Here is a 20,000-nt window from a genome sequence, read left to right on the forward strand (position 1 = left end):
GGCCACTCAGCGCCTGAAGGCCACTCAGCGCCTAACGGCCACTCAGCGCCTAACGGCCACTCAGCGCCTAACGGCCACTCAGCGCCTGAAGGCCACTCAGCGCCTGACGGCCACTCAGCGCCTAACGGCCACTTAGCGCCTGAAGGCCACTCAGCGCCTGAAGGCCACTCAGCGCCTGAGTGGCTATGATGTCACACTCCTATCCTGCCTTGGTATTGGCTCTGAGATTAACTAGACTATGATGTCACACTCCTATCCTGCCTCGGTATTGGCTCTGAGATTAAATAGACTATGATGTCACACTCCTATCCTGCCTTGGTATTGGCTCTGAGATTAAATAGACTATGATGTCACACTCCTATCCTGCCTTGGTATTGGCTCTGAGATTAAATAGACTATGATGTCACGCTCCTATCCTGCCTTGGTATTGGACATGTTGCTATGCTAACTTGCTATGCTAACTTCTTACCAACGGAAATCTAGGGGTCATCTAGGGGTTTTATCATTAAATAAATATGTTTTATTAGCATGGCATTATTATATTTATATTATATATTATATATATTCATTATTATATTTATATTATATATTATATATATATTCATTATTAGATGTATATTATATATATTCATTATTATATTATTATTATATATATTCATTATTATATTTATATTATATATATTATATATATTCATTATTATATTTATATTATATATATTATATATATTCATTATTATATTTATATTATATATATTATATATATTCATTATTAGATGTATATTATATATATTCATTATTAGATGTATATTATATATATTCATTATTATATTTATATTATATATTATATATATTCATTATTAGATATATATTATATATATTATATATATTCATTATTAGATGTATATTATATATATTCATTATTATATTATTATTATAAGTTTATTATATATATTCATTATTATATTTATATTATATATTATATATATTCATTATTATATTTATATTATATATATTCATTATTATATTTATATTATAAATTATATATATTCATTATTATATTTATATTATATATTATATATATTCATTATTATATATTATATATATTCATTATTATATTTATATTATAAATTATATATATTCATTATTATATTTATATTATATATATTCATTATTATATTTATATTATATATTATATATATTCATTATTATATTTATATTATATATATTCATTATTATAAGTATATTATATATATTATATATATTCATTATTATATTTATATTATATATTATATATATTCATTATTATATTTATATTATATATATTCATTATTATATTTATATTATATATTATATATATTCATTATTATATTTATATTATATATATTCATTATTATAAGTATATTATATATATTATATATATTCATTATTATATTTATATTATATATTATATATATTCATTATTATATTTATATTATAAATTATATATATTCATTATTATATTTATATTATATATATTCATTATTATATTTATATTATATATATTCATTATTATATTTATATTATATATATTCATTATTATATTTATATTATAAATTATATATATTCATTATTATATTTATATTATATATATTCATTATTATATTTATATTATAAATTATATATATTCATTATTATATTTATATTATATATTATATATATTCATTATTATATTTATATTATAAATTATATATATTCATTATTATATTTACATTATATATATATTCATTATTATATTTATATTATATATATTCATTATTATATTTATATTATATATATTCATTATTATATTTATATTATATATATTCATTATTATATTTATATTATATATATTCATTATTATATTTATATTATATATATTCATTATTATATTTACATTATATATATTCATTATTATATTTACATATTATATATATTCATTATTATATTTATATTATATATATTCATTATTATATTTATATTATATATATTCATTATTATATTTACATTATATATATTCATTATTATATTTACATATTTTTATGTTATATACATATGTTTACGGTTTACACGCACCTTTGAAAATGAGGCCCCTGGTTGTTACTGTGTGCTGGTGGTTTGTAGCCCATGCGGCTGGTGGTTTGTAGCCCATGCGGCTGGTGGTTTGTAGCCCGTGCGGCTGGTGGTTTGTAGCCCATGCGGCTGGTGGTTTGTAGCCCATGCGGCTGGTGGTTTGTAGCCCATGCGGCTGGTGGTTTGTAGCCCATGCGGCTGGTGGTTTGTAGCCCATGCGGCTGGTGGTTTGTAGCCCATGCGGCTGGTGGTTTGTAGCCCATGTGGCTGGTGGTTTGTAGCCCATGTGGCTGGTGGTTTGTAGCCCATGCGGCTGGTACTACTTGGCCATGCGGCTGGTGGTTTGTAGCCCATGCGGCTGGTACTACTTGGCCATGCGGCTGGTGGTTTGTAGCCCATGCGGCTGGTGGTTTGTAGCCCATGCGGCTGGTGGTTTGTAGCCCATGTGGCTGGTGGTTTGTAGCCCATGCGGCTGGTATTACTTGGCCATGCGGCTGGTGGTTTGTAGCCCATGCGGCTGGTACTACTTGGCCATGCGGCTGGTGGTTTGTAGCCCATGCGGCTGGTGGTTTGTAGCCCATGCGGCTGGTACTACTTGGCCATGCGGCTGGTACTACTTGGCCATGCGGCTGGTACTACTTGGCCATGCGGCTGGTACTACTTGGCCATGCGGCTGGTACTACTTGGCCATGCGGCTGGTACTACTTGGCCATGCGGCTGGTACTACTTGGCCATGCGGCTGGTACTACTTGTCCATGCGGCTGGTACTACTTGTCCATGGTATCATCTAGTGGTTACTGTATCATCTAGTGGTTACTGTGGTTACTATATCATCTAGTGGTTACTGTGGTTACTGTATCATCTAGTGGTTACTACATCTTCTAGGGGTTACTGTGGTTACTGTATCATCTAGGGGTTACTGTGGTTACTATATCATCTAGTGGTTACTGTGGTTACTATATCATCTAGTGGTTACTGTGGTTACTGTATCATCTAGGGGTTACTGTGGTTACTGCATCATCTAGTGGTTACTGTGGTTACTGTATCTAGTGGTTACTGTGGTTACTGTATCATCTAGTGGTTACTGTACCATCTAGTGGTTACTGTGGTTACTGTATCATCTAGTGGTTACTGTACCATCTAGTGGTTACTGTGGTTACTGTATCATCTAGTGGTTACTGTGGTTACTGTACCATCTATTGGTTACTGTACCATCTAGTTGTTACTGTGGTTACTGTATCATCTAGTGGTTACTGTACCATCTAGTGGTTACTGTACCATCTAGTGGTTACTGTGGTTACTGTATCATCTAGTGGTTACTGTACCATCTAGTGGTTACTGTGGTTACTGTACCATCTAGTGGTTACTGTGGTTACTGTATCATCTAGTGGTTACTGTGGTTACTGTGTCATCTAGTGGTTACTGTGGTTACTGTATCATCTAGTGGTTACTGTATCATCTAGTGGTTACTGTACCATCTAGTGGTTACTGTGGTTACTGTACCATCTAGTGGTTACTGTGGTTACTGTATCATCTAGTGGTTACTGTGGTTACTGTATCATCTTGTGGTTACTGTGGTTTCTGTGTCATCTAGTGGTTACTGTGGTTACTGTACCATCTATTGGTTACTGTACCATCTAGTGGTTACTGTGGTTACTGTATCATCTAGTGGTTACTGTGGTTACTGTGTCATCTAGTGGTTACTGTGGTTACTGTATCATCTAGTGGTTACTGTGGTTACTGTATCATCTAGTGGTTATTGTATCAACTAGTGGTTACTGTGGTTACTGTATCATCTAGTGGTTACTGTGGTTACTGTATCATCTAGTGGTTATTGTATCAACTAGTGGTTACTGTATTATCTAGTGGTTACTGTGGTTTTACACATTGGGTACAAATCAGGTTGCATGACCGTGTTTTCTGATTTCCATTTAACTCCTCTCTTGTTCTGAATATATATTCAGTTTAACACCTGATAGTGCCCACTTCCTCTCTGGCTCCTTTTGTTCATTATATTCAACAACAATACTACATTGGTTTATATCTTAACTTTGAATTATTTTGACTTAAACTTTATAACCTTGAGTTCTCAATCAAACTAAAGTATTCTAACTTGATTTTCTAAGTTCTGCTCATTGTTTTAATTAATCATAATTGTTTTCTTTCTCTTTCTTTCTCTGTTATCTGTACTCTGTTCTTTCTCTGTTATCTCTGTTCTTTCTCTGTTATCTCTGTTCTTTCTCTGTTATCTCTGTTCTTTCTCTGTTATCTCTGTTCTTTCTCTGTTATCTCTGTTCTTTCTCTGTTATCTCTGTTCTTTCTCTGTTATCTTTCTCTGTTATCTCTGTTCTTTCTCTGTTATATCTGTTCTTTCTCTGTTATCTCTGTTCTTTCTCTGTTATCTCTGTTCTTTCTCTGTTATCTCTGTTCTTTCTCTGTTATCTCTGTTCTTTCTCTGTTGTCTCTGTTCTTTCTCTGTTATCTCTGTTCTTTCTCTGTTATATCTGTTCTTTCTCTGTTATCTCTGTTCTTTCTCTGTTATCTCTGTTCTTTCTCTGTTATCTCTGTTCTTTCTCTGTTATCTCTGTTCTTTCTCTGTTATCTCTGTTCTCTCTCTGTTATCTCTGTTCTTTCTCTGTTATCTCTGTTCTTTCTCTGTTATCTCTGTTCTTTCTCTGTTATCTCTGTTCTTTCTCTGTTATCTCTGTTCTTTCTCTGTTATCTCTGTTCTTTCTCTGTTATCTCTGTTCTTTCTCTGTTGTCTCTGTTCTTTCTCTCATCCTCTCCGTCCGTTTGTGTTTCTGCTTCTGTCTGTTTGTGCAGAGTTCAAAGGTCAGTGCAAACACTGTAAGTTCCCCTTTTTCTTCATATATTTTCACTCGCATTCTGTTGTTTGTAGCGTAGCGATATTGTGACTAACATTTGCTTTGCTGACATCCATAATTGTTCATTTTCTAGACTCTTCTGTTCATAGACTGTCTCTGCTTGTATATACTTGTTTACTGTTAATTTGTATTGTTTATTTCACTTTATATATTATCTACCTCACTTGCTTCGGCAATGTTAACACATGTTTCCCATGCCAATAAAGCCCTTGAATTGAATTGAATTGATATACTGTAGAGAGAGATATAGAGATGTACTGTAGAGATATAGAGATGTACTGTAGAGAGAGATATAGACAAATACTGTAGAGAGAGATATAGAGATATACTGTAGAGATATAGAGATGTACTGTAGAGAGATATATAGACAAATACTGTAGAGAGAGATATCGAGATGTACTGTAGAGAGAGATATAGAGATGTGCTGTAGAGAGAGATATAGAGATGTACTGTAGAGAGAGATATAGAGATGTACTGTAGAGAGAGATATAGAGATGTGCTGTAGAGAGAGATATAGAGATGTACTGTAGAGATATAAAGATATACTGTAGAGATATAGAGATGTACTGTAGAGAGAGATATAGATATATACTGTAGAGAGAGATATAGAGATGTACTGTAGAGAGAGATATAGAGATGTACTGTAGAGATATAAAGATATACTGTAGAGATATAGAGATATAGAGATATACTGTATAGAGAGATATATAGATCTACTGTAGAGAGAGATATAGAGATATAGAGATATACTGTATAGAGAGATATAGAGATCTACTGTAGAGAGAGATATAGAGATATAGAGATATACTGTATAGAGAGATATAGAGATGTACTGTAGAGAGAGATATAGAGATGTACTGTAGAGAGAGATATAGAGATCTACTGTAGAGAGAGATATAGAGATATACTGTAGAGAGAGATATAGAGATGTACTGTAGAGAGAGATATAGAGATGTACTGTAGAGAGAGATATAGAGATATAGAGATCTACTGTAGAGAGAGATATAGAGATCTACTGTAGAGAGAGATATAGAGATATACTGTAGAGATATAGAGATATAGAGATGTACTGTAGAGATATAGAGATATACTGTAGAGAGAGATATACTGTAGAGAGAGATATAGAGATGTACTGTAGAGAGAGATATAGAGATGTACTGTAGAGATATAGAGATGTACTGTAGAGATATAGAGATGTACTGTAGAGATATAGAGATATACTGTAGAGAGATATAGAGATGTACTGTAGAGAGAGATATAGAGATATACTGTAGAGAGAGATATAGAGATGTACTGTAGAGATATAGAGATATAGAGATGTACTGTAGAGATATAGAGATATAGAGATGTACTGTAGAGATATAGAGATGTACTGTAGAGAGAGATATAGAGATGTACTGTAGAGATATAGAGATGTACTGTAGAGAGAGATATAGAGATGTACTGTAGAGAGAGATATAGAGATGTACTGTAGAGATATAGAGATGTACTGTAGATATACAGTCTCTCTCTCTATATATATATATATGTGTATAGAGAGAGACTGAGATATACAGTAGATACATAGAGAGAGATCACAGAGATAGTGAAAGTATTCTCATCTCTGTGTGGAACCTAAAGAAGGAGAGAGGAGATGGAGGAGGAGTCGACCCCCAGAAGGGGTCAAAGGGTGAGGAGGTGACCCCTGTCCCAGGCGGAGAGGTGCGTAACGTACCAACCCAAACCAACCCTAGCACCGTGCCCTCCCTGTTAGTCATTCACCAGCCCTCTTAGGAAAGCTAAGGAGAGTTTTGGAGACTGGCACGCAACGCAAGCGTCTGTGTGTGCATGTCTGGCTCCTCGCTACCACTCCCCCACTCCCCAACTCTCTTGTCCCATCCCCTACTCACAAAGCCAGAGATGTAGTACGCAGTAGTTTGGCAAAACCTCGACGATCACAGGCAGCAAAACCTCACTGTTCCTGTCACTGTTCCTGTCACTGTTCCTGTCCATGTTCCATAAGGGGCTTTCAGCACTGTACCCCAAACAGACCTGTCACTACCCCCCTACTTGTACCCCAAACAGACCTGTCACTACCCCCCTACTTGTACCCCAAACAGACCTATCACTACCCCCTACTGGTACCCCAAACAGACCTGTCACTACCCCCCCACTGGTGCCCCAAACAGACCTGTCACTACCCCCCTACTGGTACCCCAAACAGACCTGTCACTACCCCCCACTGGTACCCCAAACAGACCTGTCACTACCCCCCTACTGGTACCCCAAACAGACCTGTCAATACCCCCACTGGTACCCCAAACAGACCTGTCACTACTCCCCCACTGGTGCCCCAAACAGACCTGTCACTACTCCCCCACTGGTGCCCCAAACAGACCTGTCACTACCCCCCTACTGGTACCCCAAACAGACCTGTCACTACCCCCTACTGGTACCCCAAACAGACCTGTCACTACCCCCCACTGGTACCCCAAACAGACCTGTCACTACCCCCCACTGGTACCCCAAACAGACATGTCACTACCCCCCACTGGTACCCCAAACAGACCTGTCACTACCCCCCACTGGTACCCCAAACAGACCTGTCACTACCCCCCACTGGTACCCCAAACAGACCTGTCACTACCCCCCACTGGTGCCCCAAACAGACCTGTCACTACCCCCCCCCACTGGTGCCCCAAACAGACCTGTCACTACCCCCCACTGGTACCCCAAACAGACCTGTCACTACCCCCCTACTGGTACCCCAAACAGACCTGTCACTACCCCCTACTGGTACCCCAAACAGACCTGTCACAGACCTGTCACCCCCCCACTGGTACCCCAAACAGACCTGGTCAAACAGACCCCCCCCACTGGTACCCCAAACAGACCTGTCACTACCCCCCACTGGTACCCCAAACAGACCTGTCACTACCCCCTACTGGTACCCCAAACAGACCTGTCACTACCCCCCACTGGTACCCCAAACAGACCTACCCCAAACAGTCACTACCCCCCTACTGGTACCCCAAACCCCACTGGCTGGTACCCCAAACAGACCTGTCACTACCCCCCACTGGTACCCCAAACAGACCTGTCACTCACTACCCCAAACAGACCCCCCACACTGTGTGTCTGTCTGTCACTGTGATGCTGGGTCCTGGCCTGGGTCTGTGATGCTGGGTCCTGGCCTGGGTCTGTGATGCTGGGTCCTGGCCTGGGTCTGTGATGCTGGGTCCTGGCCTGGGTCTGTGATGCTGGGTCCTGGCCTGGGTCTGTGATGCTGGGTCCTGGCCTGGGTCTGTGATGCTGGGTCCTGGCCTGGGTCTGTGATGCTGGGTCCTGGCCTGGGTCTGTGATGCTGGGTACTGGCCTGGGTCTGTGATGCTGGGTACTGGCCTGGGTCTGTGATGCTGGGTCCTGGCCTGGGTCTGTGATACTGGCCACTGGCCTAGGTGTGTGATACTGGCCTGGGTCATAAATGTGTGTGTGTTTGCAGGGATCAGTGTAAATGTGTGTGTGCTCACGAGCGTATCCTTGCATGTGTGTGTGTGTGTGTCTGTGTGTGTGTGTGACTAACCTGTCCCATCAGGTTGAGTTAGAGAACATGGAGTTGACCCAGGGCATGTCTTCAGAGACGGCGGTGTCCTTTCTGTCTCGACTCATGGCCATGGTGGACGTTCTAGTGTTCGCCAGCTCCCTCAACTTCTCTGAGATAGAGGCTGAGAAGAACATGTCCTCTGGAGGTCTGATGAGACAGTGTCTACGACTGGGTAAGAGAGAGGGAGAGAAAGGGAGAGGCAGAGAAAGACGCAGAGAGAGAGAGAGAGAGAGAGAGAGAGAGGCAGAGAAAGACGCAGAGAGAGAGAGAGAGAGAGAGAGAGGCAGAGAAAGAGCCAGAGAAAGAGAGAGAGAGAGAGAGAGAGAGAGAGAGAGAGAGGCAGAGAAAGGGAGAGAGGCAGAGAAAGGGAGAGAGGCAGAGAAAGGGAGAGAGGCAGAGAAAGGGAGAGAGGCAGAGAAAGGGAGAGAGGCAGAGAAAGAGAGAGAGGCAGAGAAAGAGAGAGAGGCAGAGAGAGAGGCAGAGAAAGACAGAGAGAGAGAGAGGCGCAGAGAGAGAGAGAGGCGCAGAGAGAGAGAGAGGCGCAGAGAGAGAGAGAGAGGCGCAGAGAGAGAGAGAGGCAGAGAGAGAGAGAGAGGGGGGGCAGAGAGAGAGAGAGAGAGGCGCAGAGAGAGAGAGGGGGCAGAGAGAGAGAAAGAGAGGCGAGAGAGAGAGGCAAAGAGAGAGAGAGAGGCAAAGAGAGAGAGAGAGGCAGAGAAAGAGAGAGAGGCAGAGAAAGAGAGAGGCAGAGAGAGAGAGAGAGGCAGAGAGAGAAAGAGAGAGAGGCGGAGATAGAGAGAGAGAGAGAGAGAGAGAGAGAGAGGGGGCAGAGAGAGAGAGAGAGAGAGAGAGAGAGAGAGAGAGAGAGAGAGGGGCACAGAGAGAGAGAGAGAGAGAGAGAGAGAGGGGGCAGAGAGAGAGAGAGAGAGAGAGAGAGAGAGAGAGAGAGAGGGGCACAGAAAGAGAGACAGAGAGAGAGAGAGAGGCAGAGAGAGAAAGAGAGAGAGGCGGAGATAGAGAGAGAGGCGCAGAGAGAGAGAGGGGGGCAGAGAGAGAAAGAGAGAGAGGCAGATAGATAGAGAGAGAGGGGCACAGAAAGAGAGACAGAGAGAGAGAGGGGCACAGAAAGAGAGACAGAGAGAGAGAGGGGCACAGAAAGAGAGACAGAGAGAGAGAGGGGCACAGAAAGAGAGACAGAGAGAGAGAGAGAGAGACAGAGAGAGAGAGAGAGAGACAGAGAGAGAGAGAGAGAGAGAGAGAGAGAGGCGCAGAGAGAGAGAGGGGGGCAGAGAGAGAGAAAGAGAGGCGAGAGAGAGAGAGAGAGAGAGGCAAAGAGAGAGAGAGAGGCAAAGAGAGAGAGAGAGGCAGAGAAAGAGAGAGAGGCAGAGAAAGAGAGAGGCAGAGAGAGAGAGAGAGGCAGAGAGAGAAAGAGAGAGAGGCGGAGATAGAGAGAGAGAGAGAGAGAGGCGCAGAGAGAGAGAGGGGGCAGAGAGAGAGAGAGAGAGAGAGAGAGAGAGAGAGAGAGAGGGGCACAGAGAGAGAGAGAGAGAGAGAGAGAGAGAGGGGGCAGAGAGAGAGAGAGAGAGAGAGAGAGAGAGAGAGAGGGGCACAGAAAGAGAGACAGAGAGAGAGAGAGAGGCAGAGAGAGAAAGAGAGAGAGGCGGAGATAGAGAGAGAGGCGCAGAGAGAGAGAGGGGGGCAGAGAGAGAAAGAGAGAGAGGCAGATAGATAGAGAGAGAGGGGCACAGAAAGAGAGACAGAGAGAGAGAGGGGCACAGAAAGAGAGACAGAGAGAGAGAGGGGCACAGAAAGAGAGACAGAGAGAGAGAGAGAGAGACAGAGAGAGAGAGAGAGAGACAGAGAGAGAGAGAGGGGCACAGAAAGAGAGACAGAGAGAGAATGTGTTAGATAGTGTGGGTTGTTAGTACAACTCATTTAGCAAAATATATATATTCTGTGACTCACATTTAACCTTTCTATAACCTTTCTATAACCTTTAACCTTTCTATAACCTTTAACCTTTCTATAACCTTTCTTTTCTTCTTTATCCCTCCCTCCCTCCCTCATCCCTCCCTCCCTCCCTCATCCATCCATCCCTCCCTCCCCCAGTATGTTGTGTAGCAGTGAGGAACTGTCTAGAGTGTAGACAGAGACAGAGAGATAGAGGCTGTTTCTCCAAGTCCAACCTGCCCAGCAGCAAGTCACAGGACAATCTACAGAGTGCAGCCGCAGCCAGCAAGGTAATACACCATCACACACCCCCACACCCACACCATCACACCCCCACACCCATACCATCACACCCACACACCATCACACCCCCACACCCACACCATCACACCCCCACACCCACTCCATCACACCCACACCATCACCCCCACACCCACACCATCACACCCCACACCCACACCATCACACCCCCACACCCACACCATCACACCCACACCATCACACCCCCACACCCACACCATCACACCCCCACACCCACACCATCACACCCCACACCATCACACCCCCACACCCACACCATCACACCCCCACACCCACACCATCACACCCCCACACCCACACCATCACACCCACACCATCACACACCCACACCATCACACCCACACCATCACCCCCACACCATCACACCCACACCATCACCCCCCACACCCACACCATCACACCCACACCATCACCCCCACACCCACACCATCACACCCACACCATCACCCCCACACCATCACACACCCACACCATCACACCCACACCATCACACCCCCACCATCACCCCCCACACCCACACCATCACACCCACACCATCACCCCCACACACCCACACCATCACACCCACACCATCACACCCACATCATCACACCCCCACACCCACACCATCACACCCACACCATCACACCCACACCATCACACCCCCACACCCACACCATCACACCCACACCATCACACCCCCACCCACACACCCACACCATCACCCCCACACCCACACCACCCCACCCACCCACACTCCCACACACCCACTCCATCACACCCACACCATCACCCCCACACCATCACACCCCCACACCCACACCATCACACACCCACACCATCACACCCACACCATCACACCCCCACCATCACCCCCCACACCCACACCATCACACCCACACCATCACCCCCACACCCACACCATCACACCCACACCCACACCATCACCCCCACACCCACACCACCCCACCCACCCACACTCCCACACACCCACTCCCCCACACCATCACACCCACACCATCATCCCCACACCCACACCATCACACCCCCACACCCACACCATCACACCCACACCATCACACCCCCACACCCACACCATCACACCCCCACACCCACACCATCACACCCCACACCCACACCATCACACCCCCACACCCACACCATCACACCCCCACACCCACACCATCACACCCCCACACCCACACCATCACACCCACACCATCACACCCACACCATCACACCCCCACACCCACACCATCACACCCCCACACCCACACCATCACACCCCCACACCCACACCATCACACCCCCACACCATCACACCCACACCATCACACCCCCACACCCACACCATCACACCCCCACACCCACACCATCACACCCCCACACCCACACCATCACACCCCCACACCCACACCATCACACACCCACACCCACACCATCACACCCACACCATCACACCCCCACACCCACACCATCACACCCCCACACCCACACCATCACACCCCCACACCCACACCATCACACCCCCACACCCACACCATCACACCCCCACACCCACACCATCACACCCACACCATCACACACCCACACCATCACACCCACACCATCACCCCCACACCATCACACCCACACCATCACCCCCCACACCCACACCATCACACCCACACCATCACACCCACACCCACACCATCACCCCCACACCCACACCACCCCACCCACCCACACTCCCACACACCCACTCCCCCACACCCACACCATCACCCCCACACCCACACCATCACACCCCCACACCCACACCATCACCCCCACACCCACACCATCACACCCCCACACCCACACCATCACACCCACACCATCACCATCACACCCACACACCCACACCATCACCCCCACACCCACACCACCCCACCCACCCACACTCCCACACACCCACTCCCCCATACCCACACCATCACACCCCCACACTCGCCCACACCATCACGCCCCCACCCTCACATCCCCACCCGCCCACACCCTCACACCCCCACACACCATCACACCCCCACACTCGCCCACACCCACACCATCACACCCCCACACACCCACACCCTCACACCCCCACACACCATCACACCCCCACACTCGCCCACACCCACACCATCACACCCCCACACACCCACACCATCACACCCCCACACTCACCCACACCATCACACACCCACACCATCACACCCCCACACACCCACACCATCACACACCCACACCATCACACCCCCACACACCCACACCATCACACCCCCACACTCACCCACACCATCACACCCACACCATCACACCCACACCCACACCATCACCCCCACACCCACTCCCCCACACCCACACCATCACACCCCCCACACTCGCCCACACCATCACGCCCCCACCCTCACATCCCCACCCCCACACACCATCACACTCCCACACACCCACACTCCCACACTCCCCCACACCCACACCCTCACACCCCCACCCACCCACACCCCCTCCCTCACACCCCCACAGATCCCAGGTGTGTGTATGTGAGGTTATAAGAGGTTATAACTCCTCTGGCCTTGCTTCTCCAGGATCCAGACAGACTCCTACAGGATGTTGACATCAACCGCCTAAGAGCCGTGGTCTTCAGAGACGTGGTGAGTGAGTGTGTGTGTGTGTGTGTGTGTGTGTGTGGTTGAACATGTGTCTGTTGTTAATAGGTATGTAATGTGTAAATGTTTTCCCTCTCAGGATGACAGTAAGCAGGCTCAGTTCCTGGCCCTGGCGGTGGTCTACTTCATATCTGTCCTCATGGTGTCAAAGTACCGGGACATCCTGGAACCACAGAGAGAGATTGGCAGGTCCAGCAGCCTATCAGGGAGGAGCATCCGCCACGAGATCAACTCCCCCACCAGCACAGGTGTCACACTATTTTCTGTCCCTCTGGTGTCACACTGTACTATGTCCCCCACCCACTGGGTGTCCCAGCTGTGAATCAGTCCCTGATTAGAGGGTCAGAATGGAACCAGGCCTACAGGATTGTAACAATTATAGAATGGAATCAGGCCTACAGGATTGTAACAATTATAGAATGGAACCAGGCCTACAGGATTGTAACAATTATAGAATGGAACCAGGCCTACAGGATTGTAACAATTATAGAATGGAACCAGGCCTACAGGATTGTACCAATTATAGAATGGAACCAGGCCTACAGGATTGTAACAATTATAGAATGGAACCAGGCCTACAGGATTGTAACAATTATAGAATGGAACCAGGCCTACAGGATTGTACCAATTATAGAATAGAACCAGGCCTACAGGATTGTAACAATTATAGAATGGAACCAGGCCTACAGGATTGTAACAATTATAGAATGGAACCAGGCCTACAGGATTGTAACAATTATAGAATGGAACCAGGCCTACAGGATTGTAACAATTATAGAATAGAACCAGGCCTACAGGATTGTAACAATTATAGAATGGACGTGGAACCAGGCCTACAGGATTGTAACAATTATAGAATAGACGTGGAACCAGGCCTACAGGATTGTAACAATTATAGAATGGAACCAGGCCTACAGGATTGTAACAATTATAGAATAGAACCAGGCCTACAGGATTGTAACAATTATAGAATAGACGTGGAACCAGGCCTACAGGATTGTAACAATATAGAATAGAAGGATTGTAACAATTATAGAATAGAACCAGGCCTACAGGATTGTAACAATTATAGAATAGAAGAAGGCCTACAGGATTGTAACAATTATAGAATAGAATGGAATAGAACCAGGCCTACAGGATTGTAACAATTATAGAATGGAACCAGGCCTACAGGATTAGATTATAGAATGGAACCAGGCCTACAGGATTGTAACAATTATAGAATAGAACCAGGCCTACAGGATTGTAACAATTATAGAATGGAACCAGGCCTACAGGATTGTAACAATTATAGAATGGAACCAGGCCTACAGGATTGTAACAATTATAGAATGGAACCAGATTGCCTACAGGATTGTAACAATTATAGAATAGAACCAGGCCTACAGGATTGTAACAATTATAGAATGGAACCAGGCCTACAGGATTGATAGAATAGAACCAGGCCTAACAATTATAGAATGGAACCAGGCCTACAGGATTGTAACAATTATAGAATGGAACCAGGCCTACAGGATTGTAACAATTATAGAATGGAAACAGGATTGTAACAATTATAGAATGGAACCAGGCCTACAGGATTGTAACAATTATAGAATGGAACCAGGCCTACAGGATTGTAACAATTATAGAATGGAACCAGGCCTACAGGATTGTAACAATTATAGAATGGACGTGGAGGCCTACAGGATTGTAAACAATTATAGAAGAACCAGGCCTACAGGATTGTAACAATTATAGAAGCCTACAGGATTGTAACAATTATAGAATGGAACCAGGCCTACAGGATTGTAACAATTATAGAATAGAACCAGGCCTACAGGATTGTAACAATTATAGAATGGACGTGGAACCAGGCCTACAGGATTGTAACAATTATAGAATAGACCAGGCCTACAGGATTGAACCAGGCCTACAGGATTGTAACAATTATAGAATAGAATGGAACCAGGCCTACAGGATTGTAACAATTATAGAATACAGGTGGAACCAGGCCTACAGGATTGTAACAATTATAGAATGGAACCAGGCCTACAGGATTGTGGAAACAATTGTAACAATAGAATGGAACCAGGCCTACAGGATTGTAAACAATTATAGAATGGAACCAACAGGATTGTAACAATTATAGAATGGAACCAGGCCTACAGGATTGTAACAATTATAGAATGGAACCAGGCCTACAGGATTGTAACAATTATAGAATGGAACCAGGCCTACAGGATTGTAACAATTATAGAATGGAACCAGGCCTACAGGATTGTAACAATTATAGAATGGAACCAGGCCTACAGGATTGTAACAATTATAGAATGGAACCAGGCCTACAGGATTGTAACAATTATAGAATAGAACCAGGCCTACAGGATTGTAACAATTATAGAATAGAACCAGGCCTACAGGATTGTAACAATTATAGAATAGACGTGGAACCAGGCCTACAGGATTGTAACAATTATAGAATAGACGTGGAACCAGGCCTACAGGATTGTAACAATTATAGAATGGAACCAGGCCTACAGGATTGTAACAATTATAGAATGGAACCAGGCCTACAGGATTGTAACAATTATAGAATGGAACCAGGCCTACAGGATTGTAACAATTATAGAATGGAACCAGGCCTACAGGATTGTAACAATTATAGAATGGAACCAGGCCTACAGGATTGTAACAATTATAGAATGGAACCAGGCCTACAGGATTGTAACAATTATAGAATGGAACCAGGCCTACAGGATTGTAACAATTATAGAATGGAACCAGGCCTACAGGATTGTAACAATTATAGAATGGAACCAGGCCTACAGGATTGTAACAATTATAGAATGGAACCAGGCCTACAGGATTGTAACAATTATAGAATAGAACCAGGCCTACAGGATTGTAACAATTATAGAATGGAACCAGGCCTACAGGATTGTGACAATTATAGAATGGAACCAGGCCTACAGGATTGTAACAATTATAGAATAGAACCAGGCCTACAGGATTGTAACAATTATAGAATGGAACCAGGCCTACAGGATTGTAACAATTATAGAATGGAACCAGGCCTACAGGATTGTAACAATTATAGAATAACCAGGCCTACAGGATTGTAACAATTATAGAATGGACGTGGAACCAGGCCTACAGGATTGTAACAATTATAGAATAGACGTGGAACCAGGCCTACAGGATTGTAACAATTATAGAATGGAACCAGGCCTACAGGATTGTAACAATTATAGAATAGAACCAGGCCTACAGGATTGTAACAATTATAGAATAGACGTGGAACCAGGCCTACAGGATTGTAACAATTATAGAATAGAACCAGGCCTACAGGATTGTAACAATTATAGAATGGAACCAGGCCTACAGGATTGTAACAATTATAGAATGGAACCAGGCCTACAGGATTGTAACAATTATAGAATGGAACCAGGCCTACAGGATTGTAACAATTATAGAATGGAACCAGGCCTACAGGATTGTAACAATTATAGAATAGAACCAGGCCTACAGGATTGTAACAATTATAGAATGGAACCAGGCCTACAGGATTGTAACAATTATAGAATAGACGTGGAACCAGGCCTACAGGATTGTAACAATTATAGAATAGAACCAGGCCTACAGGATTGTAACAATTATAGAATGGAACCAGGCCTACAGGATTGTACCAATTATAGAATAGAACCAGGCCTACAGGATTGTAACAATTATAGAATGGACGTGGAACCAGGCCTACAGGATTGTAACAATTATAGAATAGACGTGGAACCAGGCCTACAGGATTGTAACAATTATAGAATGGAACCAGGCCTACAGGATTGTAACAATTATAGAATAGAACCAGGCCTACAGGATTGTAACAATTATAGAATAGACGTGGAACCAGGCCTACAGGATTGTAACAATTATAGAATAGACGTGGAACCAGGCCTACAGGATTGTAACAATTATAGAATAGAACCAGGCCTACAGGATTGTAACAATTATAGAATGGAACCAGGCCTACAGGATTGTAACAATTATAGAATGGAACCAGGCCTACAGGATTGTAACAATTATAGAATGGAACCAGGCCTACAGGATTGTAACAATTATAGAATGGAACCAGGACTACAGGATTGTAACAATTATAGAATAGAACCAGGCCTACAGGATTGTAACAATTATAGAATGGAACCAGGCCTACAGGATTGTAACAATTATAGAATGGAACCAGGCCTACAGGATTGTAACAATTATAGAATGGAACCAGGCCTACAGGATTGTAACAATTATAGAATGGAACCAGGCCTACAGGATTGTAACAATTATAGAATAGAACCAGGCCTACAGGATTGTAACAATTATAGAATAGAACCAGGCCTACAGGATTGTAACAATTATAGAATAGACGTGGAACCAGGCCTACAGGATTGTAACAATTATAGAATAGACGTGGAACCAGGCCTACAGGATTGTAACAATTATAGAATGGAACCAGGCCTACAGGATTGTAACAATTATAGAATGGAACCAGGCCTACAGGATTGTAACAATTATAGAATGGAACCAGGCCTACAGGATTGTAACAATTATAGAATGGAACCAGGCCTACAGGATTGTAACAATTATAGAATGGAACCAGGCCTACAGGATTGTAACAATTATAGAATGGAACCAGGCCTACAGGATTGTAACAATTATAGAATGGAACCAGGCCTACAGGATTGTAACAATTATAGAATGGAACCAGGCCTACAGGATTGTAACAATTATAGAATGGAACCAGGCCTACAGGATTGTAACAATTATAGAATAGAACCAGGCCTACAGGATTGTAACAATTATAGAATGGAACCAGGCCTACAGGATTGTGACAATTATAGAATGGAACCAGGCCTACAGGATTGTAACAATTATAGAATAGAACCAGGCCTACAGGATTGTAACAATTATAGAATGGAACCAGGCCTACAGGATTGTAACAATTATAGAATGGAACCAGGCCTACAGGATTGTAACAATTATAGAATAGAACCAGGCCTACAGGATTGTAACAATTATAGAATGGACGTGGAACCAGGCCTACAGGATTGTAACAATTATAGAATAGACGTGGAACCAGGCCTACAGGATTGTAACAATTATAGAATGGAACCAGGCCTACAGGATTGTAACAATTATAGAATAGAACCAGGCCTACAGGATTGTAACAATTATAGAATAGACGTGGAACCAGGCCTACAGGATTGTAACAATTATAGAATAGAACCAGGCCTACAGGATTGTAACAATTATAGAATGGAACCAGGCCTACAGGATTGTAACAATTATAGAATGGAACCAGGCCTACAGGATTGTAACAATTATAGAATGGAACCAGGCCTACAGGATTGTAACAATTATAGAATGGAACCAGGCCTACAGGATTGTAACAATTATAGAATAGAACCAGGCCTACAGGATTGTAACAATTATAGAATGGAACCAGGCCTACAGGATTGTAACAATTATAGAATAGACGTGGAACCAGGCCTACAGGATTGTAACAATTATAGAATAGAACCAGGCCTACAGGATTGTAACAATTATAGAATGGAACCAGGCCTACAGGATTGTACCAATTATAGAATAGAACCAGGCCTACAGGATTGTAACAATTATAGAATGGACGTGGAACCAGGCCTACAGGATTGTAACAATTATAGAATAGACGTGGAACCAGGCCTACAGGATTGTAACAATTATAGAATGGAACCAGGCCTACAGGATTGTAACAATTATAGAATAGAACCAGGCCTACAGGATTGTAACAATTATAGAATAGACGTGGAACCCGGCCTACAGGATTGTAACAATTATAGATTAGTCGATGGAACCAGGCCTACAGGATTGTAACAATTATAGAATAGAACCAGGCCTACAGGATTGTAACAATTATAGAATGGAACCAGGCCTACAGGATTGTAACAATTATAGAATGGAACCAGGCCTACAGGATTGTAACAATTATAGAATGGAACCAGGCCTACAGGATTGTAACAATTATAGAATGGAACCAGGACTACAGGATTGAATTATAGAATAGAACCAGGCCTACAGGATTGTAACAATTATAGAATGGAACCAGGCCTACAGGATTGTAACAATTATAGAATGGAACCAGGCCTACAGGATTGTAACAATTATAGAATGGAACCAGGCCTACAGGATTGTAACAATTATAGAATGGAACCAGGCCTACAGGATTGTAACAATTATAGAATAGAACCAGGCCTACAGGATTGTAACAATTATAGAATAGAACCAGGCCTACAGGATTGTAACAATTATAGAATAGATGGAACCAGGCCTACAGGATTGTAACAATTATAGAATGTGGAACCAGGCCTACAGGATTGTAACAATTATAGAATGGAACCAGGCCTACAGGATTGTAACAATTATAGAATGGAACCAGGCCTACAGGATTGTAACAATTATAGAATGGAACCAGGCCTACAGGATTGTAACAATTATAGAATGGAACCAGGCCTACAGGATTGTAACAAT

General features: G+C 43.3%; 1 protein-coding gene across 1 annotated transcript in view; it reads left to right on the top strand.

Annotated features, from left to right (window-relative positions):
* Nucleotides 1-20,000, top strand: part of LOC115127325 (neurobeachin-like) — a 124,881-nt gene that overhangs the window by 15,639 nt on the left and 89,242 nt on the right. The window contains exons 7-11 of the mRNA XM_065023426.1: nucleotides 4,912-4,920; nucleotides 8,548-8,728; nucleotides 10,663-10,793; nucleotides 13,359-13,454; nucleotides 13,549-13,717. Of these exons, the coding sequence (XP_064879498.1) occupies nucleotides 4,912-4,920; nucleotides 8,548-8,728; nucleotides 10,663-10,793; nucleotides 13,359-13,454; nucleotides 13,549-13,717 (586 nt within the window). The remainder of the gene's footprint in view (nucleotides 1-4,911; nucleotides 4,921-8,547; nucleotides 8,729-10,662; nucleotides 10,794-13,358; nucleotides 13,455-13,548; nucleotides 13,718-20,000) is intronic.

The sequence above is a fragment of the Oncorhynchus nerka genome, linkage group LG10 (assembly GCF_034236695.1).
Source record: "Oncorhynchus nerka isolate Pitt River linkage group LG10, Oner_Uvic_2.0, whole genome shotgun sequence".
NCBI lineage: Eukaryota > Metazoa > Chordata > Actinopteri > Salmoniformes > Salmonidae > Oncorhynchus > Oncorhynchus nerka.